The sequence below is a fragment of the Sceloporus occidentalis genome, unplaced genomic scaffold (assembly GCF_023333645.1).
Source record: "Sceloporus occidentalis isolate IW3139 unplaced genomic scaffold, rSceOcc1.0.p SCAF_549, whole genome shotgun sequence".
Taxonomy (NCBI): Eukaryota; Metazoa; Chordata; class Lepidosauria; order Squamata; family Phrynosomatidae; genus Sceloporus; species Sceloporus occidentalis.
The window spans coordinates 80,838-100,000 of record NW_028317529.1 but is presented as its reverse complement, the minus strand read 5'-3'; the positions used below and the strand labels follow the sequence as shown (position 1 = coordinate 100,000).

The following is a 19,163-nucleotide window of genomic DNA, read 5'->3' as shown; positions in this document are numbered from 1 at the left end:
CGGGACTTGGGCGGGTTGGACCGCCGGTGCGGCACCCGGGCTGGGCACCCCGAGGTCCGGGGAGCCCCTGGCGGGACCCTCGGGGGTCTGCCCCATGGTGGTGTTCCCGGGACCCGGCCCGGGACTTGGGCGGGTTGGACCGCCGGTGCTGCACCCGGGCTGGGCACCCCGAGGTCCGGGGAGCCCCTGGCGGGACCCTCGGGGGTCTGCCCCCTGGTGGTCTTCCCGGGACCCGGCCCGGGACTTGGGCGGGTTGGACCGCCGTTGCTGCACCCGGGCTGGGCACCCCGAGGTCCGGGGAGCCCCTGGCGGGACCCTCGGGGGTCTGCCCCCTGGTGCTCTTCCCGGGACCCGGCCCGGGACTTGGGCGGGTTGGACCGCCGGTGCGGCACCCGGGCTGGGCACCCCGAGGTCCGGGGAGCCCCTGGCGGGACCCTCGGGGGTCTGCCCCAAGGTAGTGTTCTCGGGACACGGCCCGGGACTTGGGCGGGTTGGACCGCCGGTGCGGCACCCGGGCTGGGCACCCCGAGGTCCGTGGAGCCCCTGGCGGGACCCTCGGGGGTCTGCCCCAAGGTGGTGTTCCCGGGACACGGCCCGGGACATGGGCGGGTTGGACCGCCGGTGCGGCACCCGGGCTGGTCCTCCCGAGGTCCGTGGAGCCCCGGGCGGGACCCTCGGAGGTCTACAGGACGGTGGGGTTCCCGGGGCCGGGGCCGGGACATGGCCGGCACCCGGGCTGGGCTTCGCGAGGTCGTTGGGAGCCGGCTCTCTGGAACAAGCAGCAGCAGCTTCCCTATATATCCGGCGGAGGGTGCCTGACGTCCCTGGCGAACCGGGACGGAGTTCCACGTCACCACCGGGAAAATCCGGCAAGGCATGCCGACTTCGATGGAGCGAGGGTCGGATGCGGCCGGCAAATCCGACCTCATTGACTTCCAGGGTTTCTCAAGCAACTTGACCTGCCAAAAACGGGGACTTAGAGCAAAACTGCCGGCCGGCCGCGATCAACTTAGGCGGCCGGGAACGGGCACTTTGGGCACATCGACATCTACAGGACACCTAAATGGATAAATCTGGATGGAATTTTCTGTCTTTTTACCTAATTTTGTGAGGATTCAGAGGGAAAATGAAAAAAACACAGATTTTTTTTTCTAATTCTTGCTACTTTTTACTAAATTTCTAATTCTAAATTTTCAGCTAATCATCCAACTATGGTATCAAAAGAAAGCTCTATCTCTCCTTGAAAAAACAATATATAGTTTATATGGGTACACTATTCACAGTAAAAGAGAATCATCGCTGAACCGACATAGCGCAAAAATGGCAAAATTTCTCCGGGATTGAAGGGGTTAAACACATTCACACAGATAGTGTATGATATAGGGCTTGCCAGGTGACCGATAGTTGCCAATCTTGCGTTTTTGTGGTTTGATACTTTGGCTCAATTGATACCTGTTTTTTTGCAGGGAAAAGTCTGTTTTCTAACGGACTGATCCCCTCTTTGGCAGTAGAAGCCACAAAGCGGGCTCCTTACTGTCACACACCCTTCCCTCCTCTCCCAACATACTGGATACCATGTAGCCCACCCATTGTAACTAAGGCTCCCAGCAAATCTAAGGACTAACCAATCTGTCTGTCCAGTCTGTTCTTCTGTATTTTGGAAGTAGTTGCAAATGGCTGGATTCTGTAAAATCCACAATTATTTAAAGGGTTACATCAGCTATCATTTGCATTACAGTGGGATTCCATCAAGCAAACAATGTACCAGATTGATTTGTGAGTGGGTGTGTGGCACCATGGCTGCAGTGGGAGGCACGGTTACTAATATGTGGTGTTGAGGCTAGTCTTTGCCTTTTTTAAATTGGGCAAATATAACATCTCCGGTAAGGACAAGCATCTAAAAAAAGAAAACGGTACCATTTGCCTGAAAATAAGCAAAATGTTGCTTCAAAGTTTGCTTTTTATGTCAGTGTATGTAAAATATTACGGTAGTTATAATAGATTTCAATATAGACCAATTGAACATCTCCATTCACTAAACTGCTAGCTTCCAAACCCTTCCCCACCTCCTACCCAGCCCCATACGTCTTTATAATTAAACCACCTATGTGATTTTACCCTCATACTTGTGTTCTCTTCGCAGTGCACAAAAATATTACAAATGCATGTGGATTTTCACACAAGGCTTATAATATTTACTCTGCCTTGCTCTCCTGGACCGGATAAAACCGCTTTTTACCTCAGTGCGTGTAACTATCGCACTGTCTGCTAGAATCGCCACTAGTGCTGCTGGACACTGCGGACCGGATAGTTTTGTGTTTCACAGCAAAGTAACTAGAATTTAGATGCTTAAAACTGGTGACAGAGACATCCTCCCTTAAAACACCGACGAAGGGGGTGGACGAAAAGAGTGTATCGTGTTTTGAGGGGAAAAAAAAGTAGAAAACATATATACAATTAATTGCATGCATCAAAAACTGAAGCAAAAGCAAGGACACAAATTAACAGGAGAGTCAGTTGTGGTAATTCAATTGGCAGGCGGGAAATTTAGGACAGGTCAAGCCATTGATAACGCTGGATTTCTTTGGAGGACATGGCTTTTTCGGACAGCAGTCTTAACATCATTCAAATGTTGAAGAAATTCGGATTACTATTCTTTCATTTTCTGTTGGTTGCAGCTAATGGTAAGTACGTACATTTTCCTTCAAAATCAAGCCTGGTCAGGGGATCCTGGGTTCTTTTTTTTTTTTTTTAAATAAACTGTTACACTGCACAGTCTAATACTGCTACGAAGACGCATGTAAGGAGCACACAGGGGTGTCTGTTCCAGGCAGGTAGAGTGAATGCAGGCTCTTATTCAGACAATGGGCAGTTGTACGCAGCCGATGAAGAAACTTATATTTAGTTTAAATATGTGTTACAAAATGGGGGGTTTAGGCTGCTTTCAGCTGTAACATTTTGAAAACGTGTAGCGAAACAAGACTTGTTAAATATAGATTTGTATAATGTTGAAAATAATAATGATAATTCTAAAATCGAGAACGCTAGTACTATCAAAATCATGGTTTATGTTTTCTGGTATTCGTTCAAGATGGGTGTGTGAAGGAGGCGAGTTTGCATTTGTCATTAAAAAAAACTTGCTTATAAAATGTGTGGAATTGGTACTGTCAAATATAATGTTAGTTTAGATCTAAAAAGTTCTAAAATTGTGCCTGAGTAGCAGCCCGTTGGGGACCATGACAAACTTTGGAGGAAAATTAACTCTGACGCAGGTTTCCTGGCTGATTTAAAGCATTAATAATGTTAATGCATTTGACATATACATATATAATGTACCATATACATTTATATTATGCAACACCAAGGTTCATTTCCGACGCGCGCCTTCGTCAAGCGTTGAGGGACCCATAAAGAAATGCCTGCGGTAGTCGCTTACGGGAGAATGCCCTTCTGTATATCACAGCATAGATGATTTTCGCTGCTAATTATTTTTTTTCCACAAAAACGAAAGCATATGTAATTTCAAATTTGGCCATTGATTACTTATGTTTTCTGTAGTTATAGTTAGGTGACCTTATAATGAGATTTACCCTTTACCTTGGAAAAATAAGTATATTGCTTTTAAGAAAAGGTTAAGCTATTCATACATACCTAGTTCGGAGTGCATCCCTTCACATGGTATTATGGTAAAAATACACGCCCCACATAAAAAAAGATTATTATGCCCTCATCATTCCTCCATAATTTTTAAACCAAATGGTAAAAGTGACAAAACTGGGTAATTTTAATGAGTAAAGCACCCAACCCCATAGAAAAGATATCCAAGAAATGTGTTTTTTACATACATGTAGATTGCCCATAAAGCCCATGTAGATGACTGTACACAACTGGAGGGTAGGCACATATAAGAAAGGGTTACATGCTGTAATCATACTAAAGGAACAAATTATAGGTAGACAATACACATTATTATCCTTTATTTATATAGCGCCAACAGTTTACGCAGCGCTTAACATCCAGAAATATGTCAAACTTTTGGCATTTCTAGTACACCTGCTTTGAGGGAAACTACTCCCATCATGATGGCTGTGCATGATGAGTGTTGTAGTCCACAAAAGGTTATCTGTTTATTTTTATAAAAAAAAATAATAATGCATTATAAAAATGCCTAATTGCTTTTTATTTTATTTGTCAGACATTTTTACATTTAAATAGATGGCACCTGTACTTTTTCTCCCCTAGCGTTAATTACTATGCTAGCAAGCAGCCATCTTAGGCTGTCGGCCCTATGGAATATACTTTAACTCTATACGTGATACTTTCTTCTCTGTTAAGGGACAGAGATTGACCTGTGTAGACCCTCCAAAGGAAACAATAAAATTAAGAAAAAAAAAAGTAGACGCACACTCAATATGAAAAAGAAAATCACATATCTATTCGTTACTTTTAACAAAATATATATGGAACCCATGTATTATTTGTGTCACGTAAATAAATATGAGATTTTTTGTTTTCAAACTTGTGCTTGGACTCTTTTCTTCATTTTGTCTGCTCAGGATTGGCAATCCTTACTGTGCTACATAATAGTTTTCTTCTACAAGAGATCACAAAGGAGTGTGAAATGTTTGGCAATCTGGACCTTTTTTGCCAAACACGTATCACAAAGGATTTTTCTTTAACCCTTTCAAATGTATGCCTAGCTGGACACTACGTAAAGACTAAGGCTGTGGTTTTATTTGTACATTTAAGGACTGAATGTTTTTTGTATTTTTACTATCTTGTTGTTACCCCTTCACGGAAGAACATCCGGTCATGGAAAAACATTCAGTTGGCGACAATTGACGTGCCTGGCACGTCATGACTTGATGACAATATGAAGGTATTCAGCAACACCGAGATTGGGAGCAGTGGCCCCTCCCCCTGGCGTCTATGTCCGCCATATATTGTATGGCAATGGACACCTGATTCAAAAAAGCTTAGGAGGCGAATGATCGCTTAAACAGTGTTGCCGAATGCCTCGCTATCCACACCAGGACACACTTTGACCGGAAATACCCTGGGGTGTCTAGTTTAAAAAAAAATATGATTTGAGGCGGTCAGGTTCAAAGATCTACAGGGCTAAATATGAAAAATATTTTATTTAAAAATGTGATGTCCTAGGAGTTAGGCCCCAGTAGCGGTTGGAAAAAACAAAAGTGTTTATTTTTTTGGCACAGCAAGTACACATTTGCAAAAACTACACCGCTTGGCGCAACAAATGAGGGGCTGCATGTGTTTCTAGTACAAACCTGGAATGTGCAAGACACAAATGAACTTGTCGCTTTAAATTTTTTTTTGTGTGTGATATTCACTTATTTGTTGTGCATGTCAGATTTGTAATACAAATACAAATAAGACCTAATTTGCTGCAGCTGGGAGTGTAGTTTCTAAAAATATATAATTTTGTTGGCATATTTTAACATCCCAGGCAGCTAGTGCTGTTTAATTGACAGCAGCCGTGCATTAAATTTAAAGATGAACTTTTAGCAATAAAATATTAGAAAAACACAGTCTACTGTTCTCAATTTCTGTTTATTTTAGACCGGTTACCTACTACAAATATTTAGCAACACAGGTTTTGATATTAGAGTTTAGAAAAATAAAATTACAAACTAGATTTTATTGAGTCGGAAATAAAAAAATACACTTTTCTCCCATTTTTGGCTTTATTTTGCAAACCTAATGAGACATACACATATATGGTTTTGTATATTTAGAATCTGCTTGGTGTGCTGAAAAAAACAATATATGGTTTGTATAGTTTATTCCCAAGACATTTACTTCTAAACGCGTTTAAAGTGAGCTGCAGCAAAATGCTCAAAATTGCCTTAGCACCAGGGTGGGAAATGGCTTAGCAGTGAAAGGGTTAAGGGGTTAAAGCAGATACCTAAAAGACCCCCGGGACTGGGCCACTTGTTTTTAGCTTACAACAGAGACAGATAGCAACCAAGACTAGTAGGTACCACTGAGCACCTACATGTTCAATATTTTCTCACAGGCAGCAATAAAATAGGGCTTTTTCTCCATAAGTCTATGGGATCCCAAAATGGGTATTATCTTTGACATAGATGAGTCTACATTCACCACTCTGAAGACCTCTCCCCACATCTGCTAATTAAAGGACATGCCCACCAAATATGTAACACATTTCCCTGTTCGTCTCCAAAAGTACAGGGGTAATCACAGAAATGTTCGTAGTATGGAACACTTACTGTGATTGATGGCAAGAATTAGGTTGTCAGCGGTATGAAAGATCCTTATACCAGTAGGTATCATTTTGTAGCTTTGTTCTGTTTTTAAATGAAAACACTGTACATGCATTAATTAAGACACAAATGCTCATTAAGACTACAAAACCATTACTTTCGATTTAAAAGTTTTTTGATGACGTGTATTTGAAAATGTAATATTATTAAATGTTTATTGAGTTTGACATAAGAGAACAGTTAAAGTGTGACTATAATGAAACATCACATGATTATACACTAAAAGGTCATTCATTTTGAGGAAGAAGCAGAGGAAGCACGCTTGAAGTGGGACCTGGGAACACCCACCCACGCACCCAAAATAACCAGAAAGTCACCTCAGGGAGCTCAGCTTCAGAACATCAAGGAGAGGGGAGGGCTGGCCCCACCAATTGCATTCTCTAGCAGGACTGCCATCAGGGAGGTATGCCTGGCACTGGGTTAACAAGGATGGCTGGGCAGACAGAAGAGAAGCTTTCAGCATGGTCATGTAGCGTGAGCTACGTGACCACACATTACTTGGGTGTAAAGGAGGCCAGAGTGTCCCCCTAACACCAGCTCCACCAAGCCTGCTGACATACTGCTAGGCCGACACTGTGAGCACTTCCTCAGGTCCAACAATCTCCATCAACCCCCGACATACCACTAGGCTAAAGCTGCAGTGCTTCCTCACATGAAAAGTGATGGGTTGTACTTGGGGGGGCCAGGTGTTTCTGATTTCTTAGAGTGGTCCAGCTCTATAGCACTGTACTTTATGATTTTCTTTGATATTTCCCCTTTCATAACTCACCCCTTTTATAACTCAACTCATCAGTAGAACTGGCTTCCAACATATTTGTTATTGCATTATGCTGTCTGCTTTGTTGTTCAGTGTGGTTTCTGCAAACAAGGAAAACATTGAAATAAAATACAATGTGACCAGTACCATGTGGAAATGAAATTTAATTTAATTTTGTACCTAAAGGGAAGTGTCATCCACATAGATGCGAAAGACATATGTGCATATTGAATATAATAGCAGTATTTCATTTAAAAATAAAATGATAATACACCTGATTTTTCTGTATTTTTTAAGATGTGAATGTACATTATATGCTCTTTAAAATCGCAGAACACAGAGAAAATGTTTTGATGTTTATTCAAAATGTATATTGCTTTCTGTTTGTGGTTATGTTTCCATTTTGGGAAAAAAGGTATAATTATTTAATGATTATCAAGCGAACTAATACAAGCGTATTACCTTTACGAACTATGTGTTTTCTGATGTGTAAATTATCCAGATTGTTTAGAAATAGCATAAAATATATATCTTCTATATAAAAATATATATCTAATCTCATATAAGACATATATTTTTTTTATCAGGAAGACTCTTTACTTTGGAATCCTTGAATGGCACCCAGTCCTTTGATTTAGAAGCAGCTCGGAGATCATGTGATTTGGAGAGATCAAGGTTGGCCACTGCGGAAGAACTGAGACTAGCTGTTTTGGAATGTTCCTTCAATGACTGTACCAAAGGTTGGCTGGCCAATGGTGTTGTAGGGTAAGACCCTGTCTTTATAGGATTGCATATTTTGGGAGTGGGAGTAATATCTTTCTTGAATGTTATTCAAAATCAAATGTTCACAAACATTTTAAATATTGCACTATATTATAAATTGCAAGATTTTGCCAAAAGAAAATGACAATCCTCCTGTTTTATGTAATTATGATGGGCCATGCAACTATGGTAAATTGGTTTCTCTTCATAGGACAATAGTTTGCAATCGAATGGACAATGAACCTCAAAGTGGAATGAAAGCCATTAGTGTCAAAATTGACAATGTTATGACCATGACTGAGGAATATGATGCTTTCTGTGTTAAGGATGAAGGTAGGAAGAGCCTTTATTGATTTGTTGATATGGTAAAATCACAATATGGCATTTAATAGTAACTACCAGTTATGCATTCTGTAATCCTTAATCAATTACTTTGTAGACTTTATTGTTGCAGTAGAAGAGGGCTTGTTGATATTATGCATAAGTATTGACACACGGTAATTGTATTGTTAAAGTTACAAGCATGACTGTAACTTCCTTAACTGGAAAATCAGGTAAGAGACAGAGTGTGAAAAATTCTCTGAATGGACACAAGCTGTGAACAGAACAGTCTATGGTTTTACATAAGATTATTATCATCTACACAATTAATAATTTACCAAATGAAGCCTGGTTAGTTGTAGAAAGGTAGCTGTCCATTGTTCTTATTCGTATCGTTCAAGAAAGCAAAGGAGTCTAACTTCCCTTGTTTTCATAGCTTTGTAGTAATTACTGACAGGTATGCTACTCTGTTTCTCCTCTGGAGATTTATTTTGATTGTAGGTTATTTTGGTAAGTAGTAAATGTGATACAACTAGACTAAACATAAAATTAAACATTTAAGATACATAACTCATCCAGCTCATTAAACATGACTTGGAATCTTTGTTTTTTGGTAGAGCTGGAAATGGGACATTGCAGTGGTGGTACAACAGGGAAGAGTTGAGAAAATATTATCATGAGTCAAGCAATATTACTTGATGATACTGTTTTATAGGTTTTCTTTTATAATCTTTCCCCAGACAAACCTTGCGGCGATCCTCCTTCATTTCCTAATACTATCCTACATGGTCACACTGGATTTGAAATGGGGGATGAACTGCTTTATATCTGTTCTCATGGATATGTTATGGGCAGAGGAGAATCAGCTTTTACTTTGCTTTGTGACAGCTGCGGCAAATGGTATGGACAAGTCCACGCATGTGTTAAAGGTATGCTAGTACAGTATCATATAAATTGGAGTATTAGGCACCATTCACGGTCATCATTAATCCACCAGGCCGGATAGCCCATGCAAAATGGAATACCAAAAAAAGACAGCCCTGTTTTTTTGTGTGTGTGTGAATATTTTGGGCATCATAAATGTAAGGGAGATAATAGTTTAAGAGCCTATACGACACGCTATTCACCTGAAGGATATATATAAGATTGAATTATGTTAATCATCTTGGAATTTGAGAAATTGCAGCACTATGCTAAGTATATTGGAATTTCAGTAATAGAAGCACTATGAGAATACATAAGATGCCTTATATAATATATACACAATATAAATGTTAGATTTCTGTTCTTTTTCCCCTCTCTCTCTAGATTGCGAGCTATTTAAATTTTCTATTCATAGTAATTAATAGCCCTAATATCAACTCATGAGTGTAAAAACACTCTAAAATTTTGATGTGGATGGGGATTACCACATTAATAATGGCTCTATGGGGAACCAAAAGAGTCACGTTTAATTTTTTATATCTTACGTTGTTATGTTTAAGAAATGTAAAATATGAATGTTGGATGTGAAGTTGCTTAATGATGTAGAAGATTACAATAGTGATAAGAGGGCACTTGGTGAAACAGAGGGAGTTTTGAGAAATTTGTAGAGGATGGTGAGATGGTTGACATTAAACGAGGACTAAATTCTCCCCATAAGAGATCTGTATACTCAGACTTATTAAGAAAAGGAAGAATAGATATTAGCTTTATACAAGAAACACACTGGAAGAAGAGTCATATAGATAAAATGAAATTCTTAGGATATTCTAAAATTTTTAACTCTTCGCTAGAGGGAATTAAAAAAGAAGAGTGGCAATTTAGATTTCTGACGATTTAGATCTTAAGTTAAAATATGTTTATCAAGATCCTGAAGCAAGAATTATTATTGTACTATGCAAATTAGATCATTTAGAATATACTTTAGTCAATATATATGCACCCAACAAGGATTCAATGGGGTTTATTAGGCGGATATGGAATAAGATAGAAAAAGTCCAGCAGGGCATATTAATGGTGGCAGGAGACTTTAATATGATAGTAGGGGTTGATGTTGATAAAAAGATTTCTAAAGATAAGAAATACCCATTAGATCTTGTAATGTGCTAAATATATGAAAAGTGAATAAATTATATGATGTCTGGAGAGTCTTTAACCCCGATCAGTAGCGTACCTAGCCGCTCGTCAGGGGGGTGCCACGGGCTAGGGTGACCACATATCCCAGATCCCCGGCAGCTTCGTCACTTTTTTTTTTTACATGGAGGAGAGAGAGTCTCCTTCGCGAGGCCTGTAACTCCGTCGCGGTGCCGGCATGTCATGCTGAGCGCCGAAATATGACGCAATATTTCGGGGCTCAGCAGTGAAGCAGCGCAGCGGCAGAGCAGGAAGACGGAGGTGTCGTACTCCCACTGCAGGACTTCTGGATGGTAAGTCAAAAACCTTTAACTACAAAGGGGGAGAGGGGGTAGATAGTGGGGAGGGAGGGGGGTACATAGTTGGGAGGAGGGGGTAGATAGTGAGGAGGGGGGAGATAGTGAGGAGGGAGAGGGGGTAGATAGTTTGGTATATAGTGAGGAGGGCGGGGGGTAGATAGTGAGGAGGGAGGGGGTATATAGTGAGCAGGGAGGGAGGGGGAAGATAGTGATGAGGGGTATAATATCCCTTTTAATGCTTAGGTATCTAATTAGCATGTCGTCTGGTGCGTGGCAAGTTTCCAGACACAATAACGTGTTATGAAGTAACTGTGCCAATAAGGGCGCTAAACCCAAGATAAGGAGCGCAAATATTTACGCTGTAGGGGGAACAAAAAAAAAGCTTTAGAGCGTGGTACTAAGCCTTGGATATTATCACCTAACACCTAGACTTAACCAAGACTTAGTACTACGCTTCGAACATATATATAGTGAGGAGGGAGGGAGGGGGGTAGATAGTGAGGAGGGAGGGTAGATAGTGAGGAGGGACGGAGGGTAGATAGTGAGGAGGGAGGGAGGGTAGATAGTGAGGAGGGAGGGGGGTAGATAGTGAGGAGGGAGGGGGTATATAGTGAGGAGGGAGGGTAAATAGTGAGGAGGGGGGTAGATAGTGAGGAGGGTAGATAGTGAGAAGGGGGTAGATAGTGAGAAGAGAGGGGGTAGATAGTAAGAAGGGAGGCAGAGGGAGGGTAGATAGTGAGAAGGGAGAAATGTAGATAGTGAAAATGAGTGAGAGAATGAATGAATGTGTGGATGAATTGTCTGAATGAGGGAGATAATTAATGAGTTTGTGAGAATGCGTTAATGAATGTGTAAATTTGTGTGAATGAGAGAGAATAAATGATTGTGTGAATTAATTATGTAAATGAAAGTGTGAATTAGTGAGTGACTGTTAAAGTGTTTGTGTGTATGATAGATGTATAATTGATTTGTGGAAAGGCAAAGATGGCACAAGCAGGATGTTTGAGCCTTAGGGACCAAGATGACACAGGCAGGGTGTTTATGGGACAAAGATGGCACAGGCCAGGCTGTTTGGGGACAAAGATGGTAAATCCTATGTGTGTAATCTGGGTGCTGGTCAGGTTCTATGTGGGCAGTGTGGATGCCAGAGCTGGCTTTGGGTTGTGCAGCCTATCATCTATGCCTGTAGTTTTATCTCTTGCTTTGTTTCCATACATTATTATTGTATACCTGCAAGTACGGGATTTGTATGTCTGATTCTATGCCTCCAGTGCTGAGTTCACATGTGAACAATAATAATAACACTATATATATATAGATAGGAGTGTGATTGCTGTTAACAATCATATATATATATAATATATTAATATTGTTATTGATTTTTTTTGTCCTATTTTGCTGTGTTACTTACTTTAAATAAAAGTGTGAGATTTTTTTATGGTGGGGGTCATACACCACATCAATGTTTGGGTTAGTATATAGTGATAGGGATTACACTGTACCACCGTCAATGTCTGCCTCACTATATAGTGTTAGGTGTTATGCTGTACCCCCATCAATGTTGGCCTCAGTATATAGTGATAGGTGTAATGCTGTACCACCGTCAATGTCTGCCTCAGTATATAGTGGTAGGTGTTATGCTGTACCGCCGTCAATGTCTGCCTCAGTATATAATGATAACAGTAATGCTGTACCACCTTCAATGTCTGCGCCAGTATATAACGATAGAATCTATGCAGTTTTAAAGTGTTTGGGGGGGGTGCCACATACAGGATCCGCCTACTCTAGGTACGCCCCTGACCCCGATGCCCTTGATTATACACATTACTCCAGAATATATAACTCTTATGCAAGAATACATATGTTCTGGACAGATGGCAAATTCATAAGTTTTTTAGATGGTTCTTATATAAAAGATGTCTGTTGGACTGATCATAACACGATGATTATGTACACGAAGTTAATAAAATCAGACCAAGAAGTAGTTGGAGATTAAACAAGGACTTACTAAAAGACGAGAACAATAAAAAGTTTATACAAGAAATGTCAGAAATGTACTTTCAGGAAAATAAAACAGCCTGAAAAAGTCACAAATCTGGTATCATAAAGGTAATTGGGTGGATAAAATATTAACAGCCAAACTAAAGAAAAAGACAGCAAACAGGTGGATCTATAAGATCAATTTTAATGGGAAGGAGATATATACATCAAAAGAAATAGCAGCCTCCTTCCAGAAATCTATTGTTTGCAGGGTGAAAAAAATGAAAACTAAATTAAAAAATACATAGAAAATGTGTCTCTGCCGCTTCAAGAAGGGCAGGACGTACTGTTATGGAATCAGAATATATCAGCAAGAAACGCTTATTGCTCAGATGAATATATGCTGGCTTCGACCAATATAAAGGGTCACACCTCACGCAGAGATGCGGGAGAGACAAGTAGCATTGCTTTCAGTTTGACATATATCAACTTCCTCAATTATACGGTTGATCCACATTCGTAGGAATTAATGTAGTATTTGACTAGGTCCATTGTGTAATATTTCATTATTTAAGCTTACAATATACCCAAATATGTTTGTGTAGGAGATGCACTGTTACTCACAAAGAATGTATTTATTTATATGGAATTGTCTGGTAGGCAACACCTCAACACACTTGATTTTAAGTTTTTTATACAGCTATAATTCTGATTGTTTTTAGTGAAAGTGGTGTATATAAGTGCCCCAAGTCCACTGAAAACTCACCTAAAAATAAGTCCATGTAGGGTGGACAAAACACGTTAGCTGCAGGTTGAGGGGTGGCTTACCATCAAACAAAGTATGTTCTACTATGTTATTGCATTTTAAGTAATAAATAAATAAAAGTTTTACTGACTGCTACATGATGATTGTGATGCATCAGGTATATATAGAAATCGATTGTATCTATTGTTGTCTAAGTGTAGTTATAAGTGCATGGAGCAAGCAGCTTTATTATTCCATAAATTGAGCAAAAGAAAATGGAACGGCGGAAAAAGTTGAACCTGCAATGTTTATCTATACCTAGATGAGCTGGTTGGCATACAGGATATATTCTCTTATCTCTGTTAATATGCCACCATCCTCATCAAACCAGACTTGTACAGATTTTTCTAAATACGTATATATTTGAACAAGAGGTGGATAGAGGAGTTTTTGTGGACTACAACTCCAATCACAATCTGATAAAGTTGATAGCATAATCGGGACACCTGGGGGGGGCTGGCACTGGAAGTGGACAGGGCTCAAAGTGTGGCCACCCATCTCACCCAAAGGGCCACCTCACGATATGATGACCATGTGGGAGTTGAAGCTGTGCTGTATACCCCTGGGCTGGTCAAGGGAGATCAGAGGATCTTGTCAACCGGCCCTGGATCCCCATTGCCCACAAAAGTGGGACAATGTGGCAGCTACTTGGGCTATTGGGAGGTATGTTATAGAAGTTGTAGACTACTGAGGTGAGCCTGTTATGCAATGCCAGGAAAACAAATGCATACATGGCAGGGTAATAATTTCATGAAATTATGTTGTGGATTGGAGCATTGTTACTGATTTAATTTGCTACTATCCCTGCTGACACTAAACTGTTGTACATTTTCAGATGAGACAGAAGCTTTTATAGACTATGAAGACAACTTTCGTGATGACAAAGATATACCAGATATGGACTCTCATAATGAAGAAGACGATTATGGTGAAGATCACATGGAGCATCATGAGTTTTCTCTTAACGTTCACAGTGAACAAAGGTCTCAGTTAGAAGATCTGCCTTCTATTGCAAAAGCAAATAAAGTACCAACTAAATCTCCATTTTCAATACTAAGTGAAAAACACCTATTCTGGCTTCCTCCTGAAGTTATAAGTAACCCTCAGTCTCAAATGGAACCATATGAGGTCACTAAAGTCCAACATTTAAATAATATTAATCACAATGGAATGCTTCCTGATTATAGCAAACCTTTAGAAAAGCAAAACATAGGTAGTAAAGATTTCCTAATTCACTATCCGAGACTAAATAACAATACAATGACTAACAAAAATTCAACTGACACCAAACATGGCTCTGCTTGGAGTGGTAAAATGGAAAATAGGGCTGTGGAGGATGGTCAAAGTTCTGATGGTTCTTTGGAAATGGAAGATGCTTCTCTAAACATTCTTCAGACACATAATCTTGAATATAACGTTCATGTTAGCACATTTCCACCTAGCACTGTAATGAGCAGCATTGTTTCATCATTAACATCAGTGACAAAGTTTGGCGTTGGCAAAGGAGAAGTACAACTTAAGCCAACCGTTGTACCTGAATATATAAATAGTGTTGAAAGAAATCATTATGTTATTGGCTATGAAACAGGGGATGTTTCTACGATTTCTAAGACCCCTACCGATGAGGTCACTGATTCAACTCCTCTGGCTTTCAATACAGTCAACCCTCACTCTATGCATTTGTCAACAATTTATGATGCATCTGTGCATACAACTTCAGCTGAGGTAGTTACCATGTGGCATGATCCTAAGAGAATTGTCGAAGAACTTTTAGAAGGAACAAACATTTTTGCTACAGTTGACCCATGCTTAGACGATAACTGCCCACTAATCACTAAGAGCCAATTAATCATCATTATGGTCATTGTATGTCTACTTTTGTTAGCAACAGTCGCAGCAGTGTGGTGTTACAAGAAACAGCAGGATAGCGCAATGTACAATTTCAAAGGAAAAACACAGACAAACCACACTCAACAGATTGAAATGCAGAAAATATGAAAATTATTTTTAAATAATACAACACTTTTCCTAACAAAGTGAGTTTGTATTTAAAGATTGATTTGGTAGACCAGTGTAGCAGGATATTCTGTGTAGTTTGTAGTCATTCAGAATTAATTTTGATTCATATTAATTCTTTACAAATCTAGGGATCCTGCTACATAATTAGCATAACCAAAAACAAAAGATGTGTGTACTTCTAGTTTGGGGCCTGGATTTGTACACAAACAGTAATTTAAAGTACTGTTATAATGTGACAATTCCATTGTCATGAATGGAAAAGAGGGGACAGGAAGATTAAGGAAATACATCTAACATTTTTTTGCAATCCAGAAACAGAGCTTGTTTTGTTTAAATATAGTACTGCCTGACAAAATGTTCTTATATGATTGCAGTTTCCCATAACGCTGCAGATTTTAAGAAAAGAGATAAAAATTTGTGGGAAGAGAACACGCTGGCATATATATAGGGCGTGTCTGTTCCCAGAATCAATGAAGCGAGCATAATCTGATATATACAACACAGTTCACATTTAATGCAATCACACATACCAGTTTGTTTTCTAGAGATACATATACTTTGCAAAAGCTTTAAAATTTGTGCACTGCTAGAAATTCTACACTGGAAAATAAGGAAGCGTGACTTAGCATGCCTCCTTCTTAATAGAAATAGATGTTTTTAAATGTGCACTTAAATCTACAAGCAGATGTTGCTGCTACGGCTTAGCAGATAGAAACTCTGTGTTGTTTCGAAGTGCTTGCATGCCCGCGTTTCAGTTCTGGAGTTCAGAGGCACATTCTTGAATGTAAAACTATAATATGTGGCCTCATAGTACGTAATTACATTGATCACATCAGCAGCCGTTTGCTTCTAGAAGCATACCAAATGATGCATGCTGACATAACCCACAGTCTTATTAATGCAACCTACTTCCTAAACCGTATCCAGTCTCAAAGTAGGATACTCTAGAATTCTATAAATCTGGGACATACTTTCATAAATATGTATGTGCACACACACTACACACTATAAGAAAAAGATCATAGAGTTACAGTGGCTAATGTTGCAGCAAGGTTTTTTCTCTATGATGCTTACTGTTGAGGAAAGCTGTCCAGAGTTCACCAATCTTTATCTGCTAAACCACGTTAAGTTAAGTGCATAGTACAATAAATTCTAGCTATATATGAAACAAAACCAAATGACATTACAGCCTCTATATGAAGTAACAGCATAATTGGTAAAGAATGATTAATATGTATAGCCTTATCAACATAGGTGCTTGAGTAGTTGATTTAAAAAAAATATTGAAAATGTATATGGTTATCATGCATATTTAATATTATCATTTGTTGTTTAGATGTTGAAGGAGTAGAACTGTTGGTAAAATGTATATCTGTTGTCAAAATACATATAATCTATAAAAAGATTGAAATAACCACTAAATGTAACTGCTTTATATTTTCCATTCAGTATAGACTATAAATAAGCTAAATTAATAATTAACATTATTGACACATCCTATTTAGCTTAAAATGGAAATGCCACCATCACAGCTTTTAGCATAACTAAAAGTAATTTATTTAGCAATATATTGCCTTTTAATATAAAACATAGGTTTGATTTAGTGAATAGAAATGCAAAATGTAGGATTTGTTTGAAAGATCTGCTGTATGTAATGGCTACTCCCGTTGTTTTGAACAAAGCTAGTCAAATATGAATTGTTATATGGCTCTATCTTCCATAACCTTCTGTCACCCACATGTTTTGCATCTCATCTATTTCAATAAAAGTTGGTGACACAAATGTACCAGAAACAGTAAATGTGGATTGTGAGTCTTCCTTTCTTGTTACAGTAAATTCCATTATTTTGGTAGCAAATTACCACAGCCTTCTGAAGTAGGTGTGCATCTTTTTCCCTCCTACCACTTTCAGGATCTACCATGCCTCCATCCTGTTCCATTAACTTCTTTGAGGTTGATCCTATTGGGCAACTATTCCATACTGAAGCACCATACGGTGCAATTGTATACAGATCTGAACCCCACCTTCTACTTTTCTTTTAGATATTTGTGTCCATTAACCATGATGTAGAGCAGTCAATCAAGCAAGGAGCTAAAGCAGCTGACAAGTGCCGATTGAGTTTGCATGTTTTTACATACTAAAACTCGCAAAACAACTTATTTTGCCTTCTGTACAAGTGTATGCAACTTAAATGCGGGAAGTTTCCGGTGAAAACTTGCAACTTACCTTGACGACCCTTAAAAAAATAGCATCAGACATTTTCTGTCATCTGCATAGTAGACTTCCGCGCGGGAAGCAAAATCGATTTTGACAAAATTTTAGTTTTGTTTTTGCCACATTCATTTTAGGGCAACAAATTTAGTTTCCAGACTGTTTGGCTTGGACAAAATTTGGGGGAATTTCTTAATTCAAAAATGACATTTGGGGGGCATTGCCAAAGGGGAAGCTCCCTGACACCTCCTGGATCCACACTTGGTTTTGCTCTGCAGGACCACCACTAGCAACAAATGCAGTATATCCTGCAGCATGCTATGAGACTTAATGAGACCAGATTTATCAATTCATTTCTCAGAGTAAGGAAGGTGATATGACAGCAGCAGCAGCATTAGTAGCAGGGCACTGGGAGTAGGTAGACAGAGTAGGGAAAAAAATGAAACTGCAGCAGCAGAGGCAGAGCGGTGAACAGGGCAAGCACTGACAGTCACATCATCAGTCAATCATCTAATTTGCGATAAAAAAAAAAAGAAAATATGGTGAAAAATTCAAAAGAAAGCTTTTTATTACTTTGATTTTAATAATCTTTTACTCATCTACAAAAGCTAATGGAAAAAACTGCTAAATAGATTATAATATTTGTCCTGAATTTAGAAATACTCAATGTTTTTTTGTTTTCTTTTTTTGCAAGGTTTATTGCATTTTGCATTATTGAGGCATTACAGCAACACCGTTTGACCGAAGAATGTTTGGTTTGAACGACCTTTGGTCACTTTCCAAGCACATTTCGAGCCATGATATGCCAGGCACGTCTTTGGTTGTACATTTTATATATATATATATATATACCGTATTTGCTCGATTATAAGACGACCCTGATTATAAAAGACCCCCCCAAAACCTGAATATTAATTTATGAAAAAAAAGAAAAAGCCTGAATATAAGACGACCCTATAGGAAAAAAGTTGTACCAGTAAATGTTAATTCATGTAAACTATGTGAACAATTGTTTGTTAATAAAAGCTACGATTGAGAAAAATATTTTGTTTTTATTTCCTTTTTTTTTTCAACCTGCCCCCCCAGTTCTGCACATCTGCCCCCTTGCTTGGCACTCTGTCCCAGAAATGCCTTATACCCCAATTATGCCACTGTGCCCCATGATATGCCTTTTAACCCTCTAAATGCCACTGTGCCCCATGATACACCTTTTAACCCTCTATATGCCACTGTGCCCCATGATACACCTTTTAACCCTCTATATGCCACTGTGCCCCATGATATGCCTTTTGACACCCTATGTGCCACTCTGCCTCCAGAAATGCCTTATACCCCTATATGCCACTCTAGCATTTAGGGGGTTAAAAGGCATATTATGGGGCAGAGTGGCATATAGGGAGGTATAGGGCATTTCAGGAGGCAGAGTGGCATATAGAGGGTTAAAATGCATTTCTGGAGGCAGAGGGGCATTAAGGGGGTTAAAAGGCATTTCACAGAGCACTCTGCCTCCAGAAATGCCTTATGCCCCCTGTTTACCACTCCCTCCTCCAAACTTACCGGTGCTTCTGAGTCCCCCGGTGCTTAGTCCG

At 39.5% G+C, this 19,163-nt stretch overlaps 1 protein-coding gene across 1 annotated transcript; it reads left to right on the top strand.

Annotated features, from left to right (window-relative positions):
- The first annotated feature begins 6,285 nt into the window (after positions 1-6,285).
- On the top strand, positions 6,286-17,305 carry LOC149271138 (sushi domain-containing protein 5-like). Its single transcript, XM_089507588.1, has 6 exons — positions 6,286-6,304; positions 7,650-7,827; positions 8,036-8,157; positions 8,886-9,074; positions 14,180-14,327; positions 17,275-17,305. Exons 1-6 carry the CDS (start codon positions 6,286-6,288, stop codon positions 17,303-17,305), a joined length of 687 nt encoding a protein of 228 aa, XP_089363714.1.
- Positions 17,306-19,163: the final 1,858 nt, after the last annotated feature.

Bases quoted from the DNA above. Each gene is read 5' to 3' on its own strand.
- LOC149271138 (XM_089507588.1), top strand. The intron at 7,828-8,035 runs GTAAGACCCTGT...TTCTCTTCATAG, and splicing joins CTGGCCAATGGTGTTGTAGG to GACAATAGTTTGCAATCGAA. The intron at 8,158-8,885 runs GTAGGAAGAGCC...ATCTTTCCCCAG, and splicing joins TTTCTGTGTTAAGGATGAAG to ACAAACCTTGCGGCGATCCT.